Source organism: Pelobates fuscus, chromosome 2, assembly GCF_036172605.1.
Source record: "Pelobates fuscus isolate aPelFus1 chromosome 2, aPelFus1.pri, whole genome shotgun sequence".
In the NCBI taxonomy this organism is placed as follows: domain Eukaryota; kingdom Metazoa; phylum Chordata; class Amphibia; order Anura; family Pelobatidae; genus Pelobates; species Pelobates fuscus.
In genome coordinates this window covers 302545980-302567359 of record NC_086318.1, presented here as the reverse complement: position 1 = coordinate 302567359, position 21380 = coordinate 302545980, and the positions used below count along the sequence as shown (strand labels likewise).

The window sequence follows — 21380 nt, the reverse complement described above, 5'->3', positions numbered from 1 at the left end:
GCCCTTCCCCATAGAAAAGCATTGGATCAATGCTTATGGGGATTTTGAAGATGCTAAATGTCTTCATGCAAAGAGTGAGGACGTCCAATGTCGTTTTACAGAGTTAAACTCCGTGAGAATGCAGGAAATGCCTCTAGGAACTATATGGAAGACAGTCACATGAGTTAAGGGGACAGGAGCACTTTACTCAGACTACTTCATTGAGATGAAGAGGTCTGGCAGTGTCCCTTTAATGATTATACTCTCACCCTGACACTTGCCTTTATTTATATCAGCTGGATCTCAATATCTGGATGCAGCCATTTTGTTCTCCTGTACCCATGATGCCTGCTGTTTTCTTCGAAAATGCAGTGTTTACATGAAAATGCCTACGGGAACATACTATACACACCAGAATAACTACATTTAGCTGTAGTGGTTCTGATGACTATATTGGCACTTTAAGTGAATCCCTTATTGAAGAATACGTCTGATTAAAAGGTAGTAAAGAATATGTTTAAATAAATATGACATAATATTGTCTATGTAAGGAAATACATACACAAGTACTGAAGTATAAAATTCACAAAAAGAAAATATAATACACAAATAATAGTTACACACAGAGGACAATAACACACTGACACACTTACTGACATACACACACACCAGTTTGACACTCGCTGACACACACTCTCGCTGATAGACACTCACATACAGAAATTATTTGTATTTAAGTCCATCCAGCCTCCCTACCTTTTCAAGAACAGGAGTGGATCCTTTCCCTGGGATCTATTGTGGCTGCTGTCACATTCACGGTCTTCGTGCTCAGCTCCTTTGCGCGCAGTTTAGGGATGTCAGGGCCAGAATGACAACATAACCTGGCTCCGGACATTACCGCAGGGCTCATGTAAGGAGCAGTGCTGGAAGAGCACAAAGATTACCCTCACCACACAGCTAAAACCTCCCCCTAGACACTGTATTTGTAGCCTACTCTGCCTTAACACAGAGCCGACAGCCTTTTGTAAGGTGGACAGTCAACCAGTTCATGGCGTAACCATGCTTTTGGTGTGCGTACTCCCCGGGGTCCGCATACCACCAGTCGAGAAACCAGAATCTAAAAAAATGCAAAAATACAAAATGTGCCATGTGTAACTTGAACTGTAAACCATATCCTGCTTAAAGTAATTTTATTCTGTATCATGTTGGCTATGAAAACAAACAAAAAAAGCAAAGACTTGATTGGCTCAAAAAACACATTTAGAGTGTGAGCTTTCAAGACTATTCCAATCTTTATGAAAAATGGAATTCTATGGTCTGAAAATAAAAAAAAAAAACTGTCAAAGTTGCTTGTCTCAAACATATTCAGATAAACACCAGATGCACATTTCTTAAAATATGTGTGGCTTCCTTAACGTGATAATATATCTAACAGAACATATTAACCATGCTGCGTCACATAAACTATACTTAGATTGCAATCAAACAGAATGGCAACAAGATTTTCATTTTTGTTTGTCAAAAAAGTTATTGAAAATCTCTTTGTATTGGACTAAGTGCAGGGTACAGTCAAATACCATATGGTTCTCATTAAGGGTTTAGATCATAGTTGCATGACCTCATCATTCTGTCCACTCCATGCATTCTACAAAAGAATGAATACTGCAGGCAGACTTGTATCAGGCTGGACCATTAACTCTTTCAGCTTAACTGTACAGCTATATGTCTAACACTGTAAATCACGAGCGTCACAAAGCAGTACCCCAGATGGTATTTTAACGGACTGCATTAAAAATACCAGCAGAGCATTATAAGAGTTGTAGTCGAACACTATCAGGGGTCTTTCAGTTCAATACTCCTGATTTAAATGGTGATCCCCAGAAGGTTTTCAAAGTTTGTGATAAAGTAGAACATATTTTTTTTAAAAAAGGTTCTTTTCTTTTAAAGGCAAGTAGAATGAGTGGATTTATTCAGCAAGTGAATTCTGGTACACTAACAATCTGCTAGCAAGATTTAGGTCAAAAATAACAAAATTGGCAAAAATCTTTTAAGGTTTGCACAATTTCTGAATTTCTGTGCTATTATGTTCTGCATTGTGCAAAACTGTTGCAAACACACAAAGCATTGGAGGGCTTTTTTTTTTTTTCACAACTTGGCTACATTTGATGCCTATTGGTGTATACATTAGTTTGACCTTCTGTGGCTTTGTCATATGATATTGGCACAGCAGTAAAAACTACACCCACAACCGACATTGTGAAATACACACACAATTCCAGGATTCAAGAAAAGTGCATCATCAGAGCTATTTACTTACGAATTCATCAGATCCATGTAATGGCTGAATTTATACCTACCAGAATGGGAACTTGTCATCCACACGATTTGTGAATAGCAGGTTCACACTAAAACATTGTAAAAAAATAAATAAATGAGAACTTATTTTTGGTAGGAAACACCAAAACATCTACACTTTAAATATTCTATATAATGTAAAAATGTAAAGTAAAATATATATCTATTTGAAATCATGGTAACAACAAATATTCAATCAAGACATTAACAAATGGATTGTAGTGTTGTGTCGAATACATTTTTTTCCTGCAGGTCATGGTCTATCTTTTAGTGAATATTGCTCTAAAGGACAATAATACTAGCAAACCTATAGATACAATTTGACATTTACTTTATGTATATATTGATAGTCCTCGGATAACAAATCCCTTGGCAGCACAGAGAAGTGGAATTTCTGTCTCCCAATATCTAAAGAAAAAAGCGATGGGCAGGAAGCTTTGTTTTTTAACCTCTAGACCTGCCACGGGCAAACGTCATGACTGCTAACGTAGCAGCCCATGTAGTCTGCAGCTACAGCCAGTGCAGGGCACATTAAATGCTCCCTTGCGGTCCGTTTTTTTTTTTTTTTTTCCCCCCCAACAACGTTTACCCTTGCCTTTTTAATATTTCTTGGCACATACATTGCTGGACACTCTGCATCACCCCACCAGCACCTGAGGGTTGTTGAAATAGAGATTCCTGGGAATGTCAAAGGCAACTCTCACTTGCCCCTGTTTGTTCATATTCTCTGATAAATAGTGTGTTTCATACACTGAAGACAGTGCCATCTATATAATTACAAGTACGGTACACAATATTGTTTAAATAAAGTTCCGTTTCTCAGATATACATTTATCAAGCCTCGAGTTCTTTGGCTAAATCCTTTTTTGTCTTTGTAGTATTATGCATGTTCCTGTTATAAGACAAGTGTAGCCAACATTTTATTATATTGTTTCCATGATTCAAGCAATGCATAAATAGCTTCCTTTAAACTTAAATTGGAGATTTATCCAGTCTGTAAATTCTAAATCTGAGGACCTTTTGTGAACAAACTACTAGCATTAATCCAATTGTATGTGATTTATATGCAGGACAAAAACAAAACAATAGGAGGTTTTAAAAAGCAAATAGCCTTTAAAAGCATCTCAGGATTGCTATAGTGTCAAACTTTATGCATAACACAGTAACACTGGTTTTATACCCCTCAAATCAAACTACTACAGAAGGGCCTTAAATTTGCACCAACTAAAAGCTTAAACAAATTCAACACATATGTTGATCTCAATAGATTCAAAAGAACGTTATGTTTAAAAAAATTCTTTCAAAAGAATCCCATCATGACTAATTTTGAAAATTCTCAAGACAATTACAAACATACTAATCTAAAAGAAAAATCTAAATTTTACCCTAAGAATTTGATATCAAGCGAAATGGTAACTTTTGAAAAAATGGTATTAAAGGATCTCAACAAAATTAAGAAACCCAATAAATATCAGCAGAATCTCACCAAAAAAGAACGTATGGCCCTAAACAAATTCCAGAAAGACAATTCAATAGTCATTAAACCAGCGGATAAGGGGGGGGGGGGGGGGTAGTCCTCATGACATTGGAGAACTATAACAAAGAATCTCAGAGATTATTGGACGATGATAACACATATAAACAATTAAAAGTAGACCCCACTAAAGAATTAAAAGAAAAATTCCATAAGTACCTAGAGAAGGGTTATAAAAAAAGGTATTCTAAACCAAAAATAATTTAATTATTTAAAAATAGATTTCCCAAAAATTCCGGTACTATACCATCTACCTAAGGTCCATAAAAATCCCACCCAACCCCCGGGAAGACCTATAGTTTCAGGCATTGGATCTATATCATGTAGACTTTCCGAATATATAGATCGATGCCTGCAACCTTTGGTACAACGTACACCTAGTTATTTAAAAGATACAGGTGACATTTTGAGGCATATAAATCAACTAGTGTGGAATGAAAATTGTTTCCTAGTAACCGCAGACTTTAGTTCCCTCTACACCATTATTGAACATGATAGAGGTTGCACTGCCACGAGACATTTTTTAGAGCAATCTAACGATTTCTCAATTGATCAAATTAATTTTATTATGGAAGGGATCCTTCTAATTTTGACAAGCAATTATTTTTGGTACGATGGCAACTTTTATCTCCAGGCATGTGGAACGGCGATGGGAACGAGATTCGCGCCTAGCTATGCCAATTTATTTATGGCATACGGGGAGCTCCAGTTTGTCCATTATGGGGCCGGCTGGGCAGCGGGTCTCGTTACCTATCGCCGTTATATAGATGATCTATTCTTTATTTGGGAAGGCACGGAGGAATCTTTAACTAGTTTTATAAATTCACTTAACTCCAATAATTGGGGTATCATTTTATCCACAGATATTAGTAAACTTAAAGTAAATTTTTTGGATCTTAATATTTATGTAGAAGACAATAAGATAAAAACAAGCACCCATTTTAAACGGGTAGATGTTAATAGTTTTATTTACACCACAAGCTGTCATTTTACACCCTGGTTAAAGGGAATCCCTAAATCACAATTTATTAGAATTAAAAGAAATTGCACTGAGGAAGTAGAATTCATTAAACAGGCACAAAAATTGGAAAATAATTTCCTTGAAAAAGGTTATAAACAAGATGTTTTGTCAAATGCACTTAACGAAGTATCAATAATAAAAAGAGATAACTTATTGAAGAATACAAAAAAGAATAAGATAGAATCTAATGCCACAATACCAATTATTTGTAATTATAGCCATGGAAATGATCAATTCAGAAGAATAATTAATAAGCATTGGCCAATTCTAAGGGAAGACCCTGCTCTAACCGTCATTCTGCCAGAAAAACCTAAACTAATCTTTAGAGGAGCTCCCAATATGAAAAAATTACTAGTGAGAAATCACATTCGAAAAGATTGTAATATAAAACCGATTGACTGTAGAAAAGGTTTCTTTGGATGTGGTATATGCCTAGCATGTAAGAATACTGGAAATAAGAAAAGACACATAGAAAATTTCAATAATGCAAAAAACAATGAGGAGTTCCACATAAAAAGTTTAATTACTTGTTACTCTAAAAATGTCATTTATATGTTGGAATGTCCATGCGGCCTAAAATATGTAGGCCGCACGAAACGTAACTTACATACAAGGGTAGAGGAACATGTTAGGAACATCAAGAAAGGATATGAGGGACATAGTATTTCTAACCATTTCAAGATCTCCCATAATAGTAATCCTAAGGGACTGTCTTTTATAGGTATTTATAAAGTTTTAGGAAATTGGAGGGGGGGGGGGGATTCCAACCAAATTTTAGGCCAACAGGAAATGAGATGGATGTTCAACCTTGGTACTCTACAACCCAATGGTTTGAACATTGATTTCGAATTATGCCATTTTCTTTAAATCTATACCAAAGTGTAATTTCACATCATTAAATTAGGTCATCATTTAAAATGGAGGATGGAGATGGTTGGCAATATCACTTAGTGATGTCACTTCCGCCAACCATTTACACCATTGGATATTTAAAATTATGTTACCATTTAAAATGGAGGATGGAGATGGTTGGCAATATTATTTAGTGATGTCACTTCCGCCAACCATTCACATCATTTGATATATAAAATCATGTTACCATTTAAAATGGAGGATGGAGATGGTTGGCAATATCACTTAGTGATGTCACTTCCGCCAACCATTCACACCATTGGATATATAAAATCATGTTACCTTTTAAAATGGAGGATGGAGATGGTTGGAAATATCACTCAGTGATGTCACTTCCGCCAACCATTCACACCATTGGATATATAAAATCATGTTACCATTTAAAATGGAGGATGGAGATGGTTGGCAATATCACTTAGTGATGTCACTTCCGCCAACCATTCACACCATTGGATATACAAAATCATGTTACCATTTAAAATGGAGGATGGAGATGGTTGGCAATATCACTTAGTGATGTCACTTCCGCCAACCATTCACACCATTGGATATATAAAATCATGTTACCATTTAAAATGGAGGATGGAGATGGTTGGCAATATCACTTAGTGATGTCACTTCCGCCAACCATTCACACCATTGGATATTTAAAATTATGTCACTACCAATGAACATTACGTAACTAAACATCACTGATGATTGACAATTTTGTCAACAAATGGAAATTCTCTACCACAGATGTTTTCTCTTGTAACATATAATGTAGAGCGTAACCTGTTTTCCAATTTGTGATTAATTCCACACCATGTGACTTCAAGAGGAGGATCCACAAGGACTTTCAAACATTTAAAAAGAAGGATTCCTGAGGCTATCATGCAGCTACTGAGGAAGCTCATAGAGTGAAACGCGTTTAGCTGATTATTCTGGACTTTTTATTGGACTTTTATTGGATCTTTTTACTTTCTAAGTATCCATTTATTTTGTTTTTAATGTATTAACAATAAATGTTATTTACTATTTTATACTTTAGTCCAAAGTCCTTTATAGCCATCAGGAACTCCATTGGGGAGAGTGCTATTCCCCCTCTAAAGTAGCACATTGTTTATCAACCTCAGAGCCGGGATTTCAGGGCTCTGCAGAAGGTGAGCACAACTATTTATATTTCAAAATACCATTATAGTATGTGCAATTCTACACAGTTGTTTTTCTGCTTTTCTTCTCGTTGTATACTCCTGGAGGGACACTACCTGGGATAAAGGGGTGTGTTGCTGCCCTAAAAGCATAAAGGATCCTTTTACGGAGCCAATACCATATAGGCTCCTGTCCATTTTTTCAAGACTGTCACTGTACCAAAGGGGTGAGTAAACCCCTCTACTGTTTAGAGCGCTCCACTTGTTTGGTATCATTTGTATACCTTATTTCTGTATACTGGTTTTATAGTGTTTTTGAAAGTTATAGGGTGAAATATAAGGTTTGCCCATTTGATTTTTTTTCATTGAAATATGCAAAATTGGTTATGTTGCCTTTGAGAGTATGGTAGCCCAGGAATGAGAATTACCCCATGCGGGCATACCATTTGCAATAGTAGACAACCCAAGGTATTGCAAATGGGTATGTCCAGTCTTTTTTAGTAGCCACTTAGTCACAAACACTCGCCAAAGTTAGCGTTCATATTACTCTTTTTGCATTTTTCACACACAAATATAAATGCTACGTCTGGCCAGTGTTTGTGACTAAGTGGTTACTACAAAAGACTGGACATACCCCATTTTGAATACCCTGGGTTACTTTTACCCTGGGTTTACTTTTTCAAATGTTATGTCATGGTAGGGTTACTTTTCATTTCTGGGCTGCCATACTGTCTCAAAGGCAACATTCTGGCAAATAGCAATTTACAAAAATAGAAACTAGCAAATCTTATGTTTAACCCTGTAACTTTCCAAATCACCAAAAAACCTATACTTGAGGTGTACTGTTGTATTTGTGAGACATACATACACACACACACACACTGGCAGCTCCATAGACTTCCATTGCGGCCATGTGATCATGGTGATCACATAGCCCTGGAGGGCTGGAGAGGACAGAGCTGCAGCAGGGGGACTGCTGGGATCTCGGTACAGGAGAGTACCCGGGTCATTTTAGCCGCGGACATGCAGGGTGCGTTCACGGTCATTAACTGCAGTTTTTTGTCGGACGTACCCTGCACGTCCGAGGTCAGGAAGGGGTTAAAGCCAATTGATTCAATTCATCTCTGAGGAGAAGCGGATTGGCCAGGGCTGTCTTTGACTTGTGCTGGCTCTGCACCTGATCTGCCTCCTTGACATTCTCAGCCAATCCTATGGGGAAGCATTGTGATTGGCTCAGACCACTACTTCTGGTTAGGTCAGCAGACAGAGGAAGTTCACAGGCAAGCAGGGGCAGAGGTAGCAGCTGCAGACTTGAATACAAGATAGATTTTACTACATTTAGGGAGGCAAGATTTTGGTTTCAACACTATAGGGTCAGGAATACATGTTTGTGTTCCTGACCTCATAGTGCTCCTTTAAGTCACATAATGATGGAGAGAAGACAATTAAATGTCTAAACAGAATATCCGTTTTTACCTATTGGTTCTAAATATGTAGGTCTTGAATACTTGAGTAATACAATAGAGTAAAAAATTTAATTACCGGTTTAAATACCAGTTGTTGATCTGCCTTTAATTGTTTTACAATGCATGTTTTCTGGAAAACAAGAAAGCTGTGGATATTAGTATTAGGGACCTCACTGGTATAAATTATGAATGCTCAAAGCCAAAAATAATCATGTACATGTTTTATGCCATTAACCTTTAATATAGGTCTGATCTACCTCATTCTGCCGTTATGTAACATTACAGAACTTGCTGGTTGTAAACTTGTGCTACTTTAGTAGCAGAAAGAGAGGCTTATTGTTTAATTATTTAAAAGCTATATGATTACTTTAAGTAGCATTAACCTCCTGGCAATCCCTTTACATCATGGATGGTGTTGGCAAATAATGTGTCATTAAGTCAATGAAAAAAATAACAAAGGGGTTCCATGACTTACAGCCAAATTGCGTCACTGTTTTAATGAAAATGGTCATCCGGGGGGGTGTCCTTCGAATAAATGTTTGGTAGCACATTGGTGCACACTACAACTGGAAGCGCAGACCTAATTTTGTCTATGTTTATTTGGTGTACACTGCTGGAACTACAGTGGGAGAAACTGTTCTTATTTTCAATCCTTTTGGTTTAGCAATTACCTGTGCCTCTACTCCTTTTTTCTATGTTAGAAAAAGAGGATTGTTGATTGCTGTTATATTACATGAATTGATTGTTTATGTGAGAGGTCTCAGTCCAGACCATGTGAGATGTCGTTACAGAAATACAAGATCCAGAGCTGTTTTAGTGGACACTCGATCACTTTAAGATGGAGGCCGCCATGCGAGAAACCGAGCCGGAGTGTCCGCATGTATGGTGGGCACAGCTTAGGACGGAGCAAGGACGATAAGGTGTCCAATTAGCAAGTTTATAGGATTCTGTAATTCCATCTGAAAGGGTGGAGACTGGTCATGTGACATCTCAGTCCTTTAATTCCACCAACTCCCTCTTTGACCCCCGCTTCTCTGCCCTGCCCCTTTGGATCAGACGCCTGGCTACTCCTCTGTTACTAAAGTACCCGAGCCATCACAGACCAACCAACACCTTGTCTCCACAACCCTCCCTGTGGGTTGTGCTTGTGTCTCCCTGTGGGAGGGAGTGATTGAGTGTGAGTGTGTTCGCGCATGGCTTTTAGGGAAATATCCAAAAATAAAATAAGGAGTTAGTTCTTAGCTCACACAAATTTACCTGATACAGTTCTCTGGGAACGTGATAAAACCCCAAAATGTTTAAATATATCTTAGAAATATGAAATTATTCTAATGAGTGAAACTGAAGCTGAGAACTTCCGTGCAGAGATTATCAACCAAGGCCACTAATACACTTAAAAGGTAGTTCTAGATGAGTACTGATAACATCAGAGAATGGAGTGAAGCCCTGAATGTCCAAACTTAAATCAGACAATAGATGATAGGCTTCTTCATTTAAGAGAACACATTAGCGGATGTTCTTTTTGGTTTACAAACACATTTTATAATAACAACAATACAAAGGGAAAACCTCAAGTGTGCTGACAGTTTGTATTAAACAAGTTCTTCTGGATCAGGTAGAATATTTTATAAAATAAATAAATAAATAAATAGTGGATTTTCTCTCATCTTAAAATAAAGATCACATAAACCTCAAAAGGCTCTTAGTATGTTTATGTATCATGACAACATACAGCCCGATCAGCAACAAGTATTAGAGGCATTTACACTAATTTTAGAATATTTTCTAACTGTAAAAAAAAAATAAAAAAATAATGTAAAGAGTCTGGTTAAATAGTAGACATATACATCAGTAACATACACAACAATCTGGAGATCTCAAGGAAGGAGGGGGACAGCAGTGCAGAGACTGACACTGCCAGGGAGAAGAGGTAATAAGAACTATTTTATCTCCCTACAAGTAGGGGGTCAGGGACCTAAATGGCTGGCCAAAATTGAAGTACAGCGTTAGTGTTGCTTTAACTGGGGTCATTTAAACTGGATTAATTCTAGAAAATAAATTAAGCAGTGGAATATCAACAATTGAAACCAGGAACTGTAATAAATAAATAATTTACAAGCCACTAGCCTTCAGAAAACAAAACAAAAAAAGCCAGCTCAACGGATTTATTTTCTTGGAATTTCTCCAGTGAAAACTTTGCATTTTACACCAAGGACAAATAGAAAAAGGCCAGGCATACCTCACAAAAAAAAATAAAATAAATAAATTACGTTGGAAAATATCTTAATGAGAGTATATCTTTTTTCCCCTTTTACTAATGAGCACATCAGAAGCGCTAGCCTGTCTCACTCACTGTGTAGGCATAAATACAAAACACACAAACAGAGCATGTAAAAGAGGGACATTAACTTCAATTGACAACATCTTTCTATGAACCAGGCCAAACTTCTGAATTCCAAGGACGTTCTGTGAGCAGCTGTTAAAAAAAAATAAAAATGCATGTGTGCGACTCCATGAACAAACCAACGTAATCTGAACAAAACAAGTCTGTGTGAGATGGCCTACCAGATTCTTGTACCCTAAAGAGCCAATGGTGTTCACTGCTTACACTAAAGTCTTGTTTTGGACCCTGTTGAGACCCAGGAGGGAAATAGAAAGAGGCATTTCTAATCAAATCTGACAAACGTGAAAGGTTATTTAATCAATTTGAAAAGCACTGTTTGCTCACTAGAACAAAAGAACACTGTATTCCAGGTTGGATGAAATCTGAGAAAAGGTGGAGTGTTCTGTAACTAACAAAGATACAGTATGGGCATTTTCTATACAATAACAACTTTATCTGTGCCTGTAAAACAAATAAATAATTAGAATCTATGGAGTGTAACACAATCTCATGTATACAATCACACAGGCTGCGCTTCCATTAATTCTTCACTTTACTAATCCGTCAGACAAAGAGGATTTTGGAGATCAGCTGAGCAATATCCAGGGATAGTGCTCACTTATATTGCGGAGACACTATTTATAGAGAACAGGACCAACAGAGCTATAGAAAAAAAGCAGCACCTATATATTTTTTTTCTGGCATGGTAGCATAGGGTGACTTACTACAAGGCTAGTGATTATTGCAAGCACAAACAAACAAAAACAAAAAACACTTACAATCTCCTAGTCAATTCTTAACAATTTCTGGTTTAGTAAATAAATGTCAAGTTTCCTTGGGATGAGCAAAAATTGAAATGGACAGCCCAAAAGAGTTATTGAACTACCTCTATGTCTCAATAGGGATATATTAAAGTCTTGGCAGTATAGCAATACACTTGTCAATTATTATTTTTTGTAAAGCTCCAACAAATTCCATGGCGCTGTACAATAGCTAGACTAGCAGACAAGCATTTGCAACAAGATGAGTTAGATGTAGTTTATAATGTACCAAACTTGTAAACACAATTACATTGGCTGAAAACTACCATTAATTAATGGCTTTAATAAACAGCTTAGCCAATCTTGCAAGGCACCTAAAACACTTATATGTTGTTCTAAATATCCACTGATAACATCAGAGAATGGAGTGAATGCCCACACTTATCAAACAACTGCTTATAGGTGTGTTTCATTTAAGGGAACACATTAGCTGATTTTCTTTTGGTGATTAGCAAACATGCTTTTAACAACAATAGAAAAGGAAGCCCTTAAGTGTGCTGACAGTTTGTAATTTAACAAGTTTTTCTGGATAACAGTAGATATTCAAATCTTATCTATTAATTAAATCACAATTCACATAATTTCCCCCCCCCCCCCCCCCCCCCCCCGCATCTTAAATTAAAGAGCACACAAACCTCAAAAGGTTATAGTATCAGTCTGTACCATGACAACATACAGCCTGCTCCTCGCCAATAATTAGTAACATTTAAATTTTGGTATAGTTTCAAAACAGTCTAAAAAGAGTCTGGCTAAATGTTAGACATATACATCAGTAACGTGTAAAAATAGAAAACAGTTACTTAATCATATGTATGTGATCAAAGATATCATCGTTTGTAGTAAGAAAAGAAGTACCGGTACATCAGAACTTTTCTAGCATTTCCCAAGTTTTGCTATGTCATACCCCAAATGCATGAAATGCAATGTGTTTAGAAACAATAAACAATGTTTTGCGAAGAGGCAGCAGAAGGAATTTCGAAATAAGCACTGGGGTCTGTTTTCCTCTCTGTACAGGACATCCCATCCCCACATCACAGCCTGTAATTAGAGCAAAACTATTTAAAGAGCCATGATCTTCCAAGGAGGGTAAAAATCACGACAAGCAATGTTCAAGGAAATAACAGACGTTGCTATAGCTCTGATAGCCAAGATATTACAGACAACAGAGAACAACAAAATGTACATCATTTTCAGTTTCCACTTTTTGTACTTTTGCAGTGTTTTCACAAATAGAGAATTTAAAGTTAATTACTAATTAAAGGTCAAAGTAACCGAATTGGAAGCATAGCAGTTCAGTTATTTTGGCCTTCAATTTTAAATCTCGACAGTTCTTATTTCAGTGAAAAACCCTGCCAAAGTGCTTTTAGAAGTGTAATCGGAATCACAAAACCAATAGCTAACCTGTGGACAAAGTCAGCTCAAAAGATCTAGGTTTGTTTCAGATAAGAATCTTGAAGTGTGTTTCCTCAAAAAAAAACAAAAAAAACACTCCAATGGAATAGATACAGATTTTTAAGGAGATCGCAAAAAAAGTAATTGCAAATACCAAGGAAGTTATTTATAAATGGTACATTTTAAAAAGTGGAGCCGTTAGAATTAACATTCCACTGGTTTCCATGTAGATTGCTCTCCAACATACAAGGGGCACACTAAAATTATATAATTCTGCTGCTCAAAGAAAATATAAACAGATTTTTGAGGGTGCAAGCAACCAGCACCAGCATCCAATTTAGAGGAAACACATTTACTAAGTTGACCAGCTGATGTCTTTCACAATGACTCAGAACAAACCCTATCAACAAACAAATTTCCTGTGAAATAGTGCTTTTGATTTATTGCTGGGGAACGAGTGGACAGACATGGATCTCAGTTTTCATAAAGTGTGTATATCTACTAAACGGACTGGAAAAATCAGAGGTTTAGGTTAGGTATATGGCTATTAAAATGAAATGTAGTTAAATAAAGGGTTAATATTGTGAAGTGCTTCAATGACTAAATTGACAAGATAATTGCAGATATTTGAGAATAGCTGGTTTGCAAGATTTCTCAAAAATAGAGGTTTGACCTAAAACTTTCAATCTCCTTGTCAATTCTCAACAAACGCTGGCTTAGTAAATAAACCTTTGAACATTGAAATACTGTGAACCGCAAGGGTTAAAGTATGATTGACTCATGACATAAAAAAAAGCTTTTATTACTATTATTAGACAAGTAATATTGTTAGTACGTTCTAAAATTAATATATTTCCATAACAGAGCCCCAGGACCCTGTCTGGTCAGGGGCATGGGATCTGAGGCTGCCAGCAGCATCAAATCAGGCTGACAGGCTCTTGGTTATTCATATAAAGCAACTGCATCACAAGCACTGTCAGAAACATGTGGGATGAGGCAAAGCATCACGACAATGCCCACGACACTGCCTGAAATCCCTCCTACTTCCTTCACCATTCCTGGAAAACATGGAGCTATCCCAGCCTCCAATCACATATGTATTAACCGAATTACAATAATGGATCCTAAAAGGCAATCTCTGGCATGGTAATAAAATACTGAGATTCAAACAGCAAATAAACCAGGAATGTTCAACCTTACCCACGCAGCAGCTGTCAGATCACAAGCCCCCCCAGCCTACATCTGGTATAGAATATTGGGAGTTGCAATCCAACATCTGCTTTAGGGCCACTGCTAATAGCTCCACAAGAGGATGTATAACAAAGGAAATGGAATTATGATTTGAGGACAATCTCAGAAGAAATAAAGAAATGAGCGCTAGATTTAACACAAAATGCAATAACAACAGCCCTGAAGGAACATTATACCATTCAATAGACTATGCCATCCATGTATGGCACAAACCATAGAGAGCAGTGATGCCAGCCCTGGCATCAGTAATCCCTGCTGACGTCAGATTGTGCTCAGCAGATAAACAGTAATCTCCATCATAGATAAAACCTAGGTCCTGTTTTAACAGTTTATTACAAAGTGCAGAGCAGCTGGTTCAGAGCATACTGCTTGCATTTCTATCAAACATGTATGTAGGAGTTTAAAAAAAAAAAAGGGGGGGGGAAGTCATGTTCAATAGTCAAAAGGCTAGAGCGGCTGGTAATTTTAGGCCATTCCCTCAGCATATGGAAACTCTGTAAGCAACCCTAACAACACATGTGCCCAGGACCAGGCCAATAAACGCTCTGCTTTATAATGGGTCACAGATGAGGACCCACCAGAGTTCAATAAAGGAGCTATGGACATCATATAGATGAAAGAGCCATTCACTGTATATCAGACATCCAACACTACAGGGGTCTGCAATGGAGCCTGGCACTGAGCTGCACAGCTTGGCACAATCAAACATGGCTCATTCGAACTTCTTTTGTGTGATACAGAATGGAGATTTACTCAAATGTCTTCCCTTGCGGTTTCATTAAAAAGCACTTATTTTGATTTGTCAAAGGGGATTATTCGCTAAACTGATCATTCTAAAATCTGGGCTAAATTGCCAAGCTGTGACTATTTAAAAAAAGGAGAATTTCACCAAGTCAACTATTTTAATATTCATGTTGCCACAGATTTCAATTCACTACAACTTGGAATATAGTGAATAAAACCTAAAGGATCTCACTTTTCAGGTGTGAAAAAAAAGAAAGCAATATAAACAAACATCTTTAAATTCCTTTTGACCATATGCCAAATCCTGATTGTATAATGTTTATTGCACTGGAAAGTAAAATAGTCACACTCACACTACTGACACTGTAGTATGTTTTATATTCTTAGTTGCATTTATTGGGTTGGCATTGTGTACTTGAGATTTAAAGAAACAGAGGAGTACTTAGTAAATACAAGGCGCACGCAATCTATCAATTTATCAACAACAATATAAACTAAAATGAATTAAAACATAAATATACCCAGAAACTCCTCCAGTGCCAACAATACAGCTATGTTTTTTGGCCCCATCTATCCAAGTGCCTTTCTACTAGTACATGCCCTCTCCCTGGCATGTATACAGGTACAGGCTGAGCTCCACATAAATGAACATACAGACCTGGTGGGCTCTATTGTCTGCTCTCCTTGTATTAAGGGGGTCTCTAGCCACTCCCAGGACAAAGTGTGTACAAGAAGCCACTCACCTGAGGGGTAACTGTTGTATCCAGATCCGTAATCCGTGATCATCCTTCCCCACATACCTGCGGGTGTCCCTCCACTATATGTAGATGGGTGAGCAGGGCACCCACCGTCAATACAATCCCTCGTTACAGATCCAGGGGCTAAGGCCGGCACATCTCTCCTATAGAACACTCAGGCTGTGTGAGGGAGGGGGGAGGGAAGGAAGGAAAGAGGTGGAGTGTGGCTTCTGAAAGTCCTGAAAGGTCACTAAATCATCCCTTCTTATCATCCCTGCAGGTAAAACCATTAACCTTTCATCCTGTAAGAAGCAGACAGTCCATTGGCAGGGATATTCATTGAAGGGAGAATTAAAAGTGAATTTCACATTTCAGGCCAAAGTAAACAGAAAGCATAGCTGATTTAGAGGATTTTTGCGCTTCAGCTGTATACCTATATTGACCTTAAATTTGAAGTTCTCTTTGAATTCTCACTTTTGTGAATAACCCTGTTTAAATCTCATAAGTATATATATATATATATATATATATATATATATATATATATCTCAGTCTGTACTATTTTACTATTCTTTTCCATTTTTCGTGTAGAAAAAAAAACATTTCCCCACTTCATATATTTTGTAATTATATAGTGTGTTTTCCATAACACTTTCGGTCCCACAGGAATCAGCACCTTTAACCAACCTCGTGGGATTGAAATGACCACTTGACATGACATCTCTGGGACTGAAAGGGATAATATATATTCACACTGATGCGTGTCGTATTAAACCTTCCAGTCCCAACAGAATCAACACATTGTTATATTCTCCATGGCACCGGAAAGGTTTATACATAAACACCTCACATGGCATCTCAGTATGGGACTCAAAGTATTATTCCAAGCTCCAGTATTTTGAAGTTGTGATGGTGCAAGGACCCTATAGCATGAAACGCTGTGTGCTGGAGAACTAACTCCTCTGGTAGCGTGAGCATAGGCGTGCGCAGCCTATTGCATTAGGGTGTGCACCCTCAAGCACAAGCACACGCGGCGTGTATATATATATATATATATATATATATATATATATATATATGTATATGTATGTATATATATACACATATATACACACACACACAAAGCTGTGTGTGTGCTGTGTGAGGGTGCTGTTAGTGTGATGTGTGTGTACTGGTAGTGTACTATGTGGGTGAGGGTGTTTGTGTGTGCGTGCTTGTGAGGGTGCTGTGAATGTACTGTGTGTCAGGGTGCTGTTTGTGTGTGTGTGTGTGTGTGCACTTGTGAGGGTGCTGTAAATGTACTGTGTGTCAGGATGCTGTTTGTGTGTGAGGGTACTGGTAGTGTTTTGTGTGTGTGTGTTAGGGTCCTGTTTGTGTTTGTGAGGGTGCTGTGTGTGTGGGTGCTGTATGTGTGTGTGGGTGCTGTATGTGTGTGTGTGCTGTATGTGTGTCGGTGCTGTGTGTGTGGATGCTGTGTGTCTGTGGGTGCTGTGTGTCTGTGGGTGCTGTGTATGTCTGTGGGTGCTGTGTATGTCTGTGGGTGCTGTGTATGTCTGTGGGTGTGCTGTGTATGTGTGTGCTGTGTATGTCTGTGGGTGTGCTGTGTATGTGTGTGGGTGTGCTGTGTATGTGTGTGGGTGTGCTGTGTATGTCTGTGGGTGTGCTGTGTATGTCTGTGGGTGTGCTGTGTATGTGTGTGGGTGCTGTGTATGTCTGTGGGTGCTGTGTGTGGGTGCTGTGTATGTCTGTGGGTGCTGTGTATGTGTGTGTGTGTGTGCTGGGTATGTGTGTGCTGTGTGTATGTGTGTGGGTGATTGTGGGGGGTGAGGTGGGGGTACATTATTTAATATCCCCCCTCCCTTCTTACTTTATGTGGGGAGGGGGGATTCTTGTTCCTTGTCCCTGGTGGTCCAGTGGAGGTGGAGGCAGATCAGTTATCCCCCCTCCCTTCTTACCTTATGCCTGGGAGGGGGGATCCTGCTGCTGCTGCCGCCATCCTTCCCTGGTGGTCCAGAGGAGAGTGAACTCTAGCCCCGCAGGGCTAGAGTTCACTCACGCGAGATCTGAGCGTTGCCGCGGCAACGCTCAGATCTCGCGAGAGGAACCCGGCGGAGCTGCTGGCAATAGCTCCGCCAGTCCTCTCCTGCCTCCCTCCCTGCATGTGAGCCGGGGAGGGGAGGCTGAGAGCAGAGCCGGCGCTCGGATAGCGCCGGCTCTGCATGAGCCGGCAGGGGGGATCCTGAGATCTCCCCTGCCGGTCTCAATACATAGGCGTGCCGCGGGGATTAGGGTGTGCCCAGGCACACCCGGCACACCCCGTGCGCACGCCTATGAGCGTGAGTAGTCAGTCCAGAATGCGTTTAGAGTGACTAATATCAATGTTGTGCATATTTATTTGAAGTGACAACAATAAGGCAAATACATTAAACAGTGGTACTAAACACAATTTACACAAGCCTATCCTGGCTTGTGTTTCTGCCAGGATAGGCTTGTATAAGTTGTGGTTAGCACCACTGTTTAACTTATTTGCCTTATTGCTGTCACTTCAAATTTGATTATTGATTATTTGCTTTGTATTTGTTATAACCTGTTTGGTTCAATAAAGCATTTATGTGTATCTCTTAGGAGCAATCTAATGTGCAATCTCTTTTTGTATTATATTTGAAATTGTATGAGCATTTGAGGGAGTGCTGTGGAGTATTGGCACCTAGTTATTGAGTATATGATCTCTCCATACAGCAATGTTATAGTAGTGCATATTTATTTGCACAGACACTCATTCATTAACTGAGGGCAGTCAGCTGACTCTCTCAACTAGTGAATGAGCGTCAAGATTGGCTTCTGGCGCTTTTTGTTTCAGCCACAATTATTTGAAGCTTGGCATACAGTAGGACCCAGATGAGAGGCAAACAATTTAAAAACAGCGCAAGGGTACATAACCATCATAATTATTAATTATGCGTACTTGGAAAAACTGTAAACTATTATTGATTAAGGCATACTGCCTGCTTTTTGCAGGAAAAATGATTAAGGATTTTACAAGCAGTGGAAATAAGCAGGGATGATTTATTGACCTTTCAGGACTTTATGCAGCCACACTGCCTTTCTTCTCAATTCCTCCTCACGCAGCCTGATAGTTCCCCTGCTAACACAGCTTTACATTGAACCAACTTTAGCACAGCATTGCCTGTGATTCCAAGCCTGGATTGCATGCACTCTCCAAGGACTAGATGGGGAGAAGGAGGAGCAAAGGCTGAAAGCAGATTAAGCTAGCTCTGGCCCTTTCGCAGCTCACAGCTGTGCCTGCAGGGGGCGCACACTCAATCTGACACGTGCTCAGCTCTCCGCTCACAGCCATATCTGCAGGGGACAAAATATATGCAGCATGTCCTCAGGTATCAATTGAGCCAACACAGGTTTGATAAAGACGCTTGAAAAACAGTTTTCTCCTGAAGTACTTCATAAAGCGACACTGACAATGTATTTCATAATTTTTATTCCAGGGTAGGCCAACTTCGGAGCTTCGGATGTTGTGGACTATATCTCCCATAATGCTCTTACAACCATAATGCTGTCAAAGCATCAGTCCACCACATCTGGAGTGCTGAAGAGTCAGGCACAAGTCAAAACCAAAAGGAACCCCTGTCCTAATCTATGCCTTTGGACAGGGCTGTTTTTCTTTGCACTTCTGTGGTAGGTGATTATTGAATTTAACATTGCAGGAGGGGCACACTTACTCTAACACCTGTTAAATACATTGCCTACAGGGCCACAGCAGGATTATCGATATTGTGATGGATTTGGGATAGTGCACAAATAACTTTTTTATTCTCACTTTTCTGAGAAACTACAGTAATTGCCTTGCAGGGTTAAGTCCTCCTCTAGTGGCTGTCTAAAAGACAGCCACTAGAGGGACTTCTGGGTGCTTAGACGACTTTTGCTATGCATGAGGATTTCCAGCGTCACCGGAATCTCCATAGGAAAGCATTTCCTATAGAGAAATCCTAATGCAAGCACGGCCATAGCTGCACATGCGCATTAGGTCTCCCCTGCCGGCGTCAGTGTGGGGGTGGAGCCTGACCCAGCGCCGAGGGAGGGAGGTAGGGGGGCACCACAGGATTCTGCAGTGCCAGGAAAATGGGTTTGTTTTCCTGGCACTAGAGAATCCTTTTAACGAATAACAAACGTCATGCTCTACATCAAACATGTGGCCTGCAATGATTATTTTTGCGTCCCGGCTGCCCTGGGGCCACTTTCAGCTGCAGCTGCAACCAGCCGCAAGACAGGAAAAATATTTCCTGATTCTTGCTCTCCCGGACACAAGAGGGCAGAGTGGCTGTGTGTCTTCTGAGCAGACCACAGCAGCCACTCCCCCTTCCCTCCCGCTCTCAGTGCCAGAGGAGCGTCTGGCCTGCTTGAGCAGGGCTGCAGCTGCAGGATGGACAGCAAATCATAAGGTATTAGAAGAGGGGTTGGGGCAGTGTATTTGAAGAATTGAGGGGGCAGTGTATTTATTTGAGGAAGGGAGGGGCCAGTGTATTAGAGTGGTGGGGGAGGGAGTGGAAACAGTGTATTAATTTAAGAGAGGGAAGGGACAGTGTATTAACTTGGGGGAGGGAGAGGGCCAGTGTATTAAATTTGGGAGGGGTGACAGTGTATTAATGGGAGGGGTCAGTGTATAAATGGGAGGGAGGGGGCAGTATATTAATGGGAGGGGAGGGGCAGTGTATTAATTTGAGGGAGGGAGGGGGCTAGTGTGTTAGATTGGGGAGGGGGGCAGTGTATTTGAAGGAAGGAGGGGGCATTCACCATTTCGGTCCCATTGCCAAACATTTGTTACTATGTCAAGGTAGTTGAACTGAAACATTGGTTATATGTAAATGCACGTCTCTTTAAAATAAATTTGCTCTTTATCTGTAGACTGTTGTTTAGCCTCAGCATGTTTACATACCAAGCCTTTGGGTATAGATTACTGTACAAATCTTGTCACACACCCAATAGACATGCATTCAAATTACCAGACAGCATTACACAGCACAACAGTACCTAACTTGTTCCAAACTATGTTCAACTACGTACTGTACCTTTAATCCTCATACACTAAGTCATTAAACCTGTCACCTCACTGTATGTGCGACCTATAACACAACTGTCAAAATGTTAACTCTAGCTTACACTAACCCACTATAAGCACACCCAGGGCATACCCTTATCATAACTACAGCCAAGCTAAGTGATCTATGTTTATTATTATCTTGACGCAATCTTACCATTTAGCCTGTTTAGCAAGTTCTATGTTATAAAATATAAAACTGTGCTGTCTGCCGCAAGCCATGTTGACCACCACTTCTAATGCGCCTAAATAACGTGAATCTTACTAAACCTAACTTTAAGCGTTGACGAATCATCTACTAACAAAACAAAAAACTGTGCAGATTTAACAATGCTACTTCACTGTATCATCCTGTACCAAATATTGTCTGTTTATGCTGTTGTGGCATACCTGAGTAGCTTGTATCTTCCGTTTGCACTACAAAAATAAATAATTTAAAATAAATAAATAAATTTGCTCTTTTGTTTACTTTGAAGCCCTACAAGCGTGAGGACGTCCAGTGTCAGTTAGACAACTTTTTTATACTGTACTTTTCTAAATAA

The 21380-nt window shown here is 39.2% G+C and overlaps 1 protein-coding gene across 5 annotated transcripts in view; it reads right to left on the bottom strand.

The window, feature by feature from the left end:
* The window catches only part of CEP85L (centrosomal protein 85 like), a 251083-nt gene that overhangs the window by 141002 nt on the left and 88701 nt on the right, over nucleotides 1-21380 (bottom strand). For 4 of the 5 annotated variants that reach the window (XM_063443474.1, XM_063443476.1, XM_063443478.1 and 1 more), the window contains exon 1: nucleotides 15732-15899. The exons of the other annotated variant lie outside the window; for it this stretch is intronic. In XM_063443474.1, the coding sequence (XP_063299544.1) occupies nucleotides 15732-15786 (55 nt within the window). In that variant the 5' untranslated portion in view covers nucleotides 15787-15899. Of the gene's footprint in view, nucleotides 1-15731; nucleotides 15900-21380 lie in introns of those variants that run through there. 5 annotated transcript variants of the gene reach the window in all.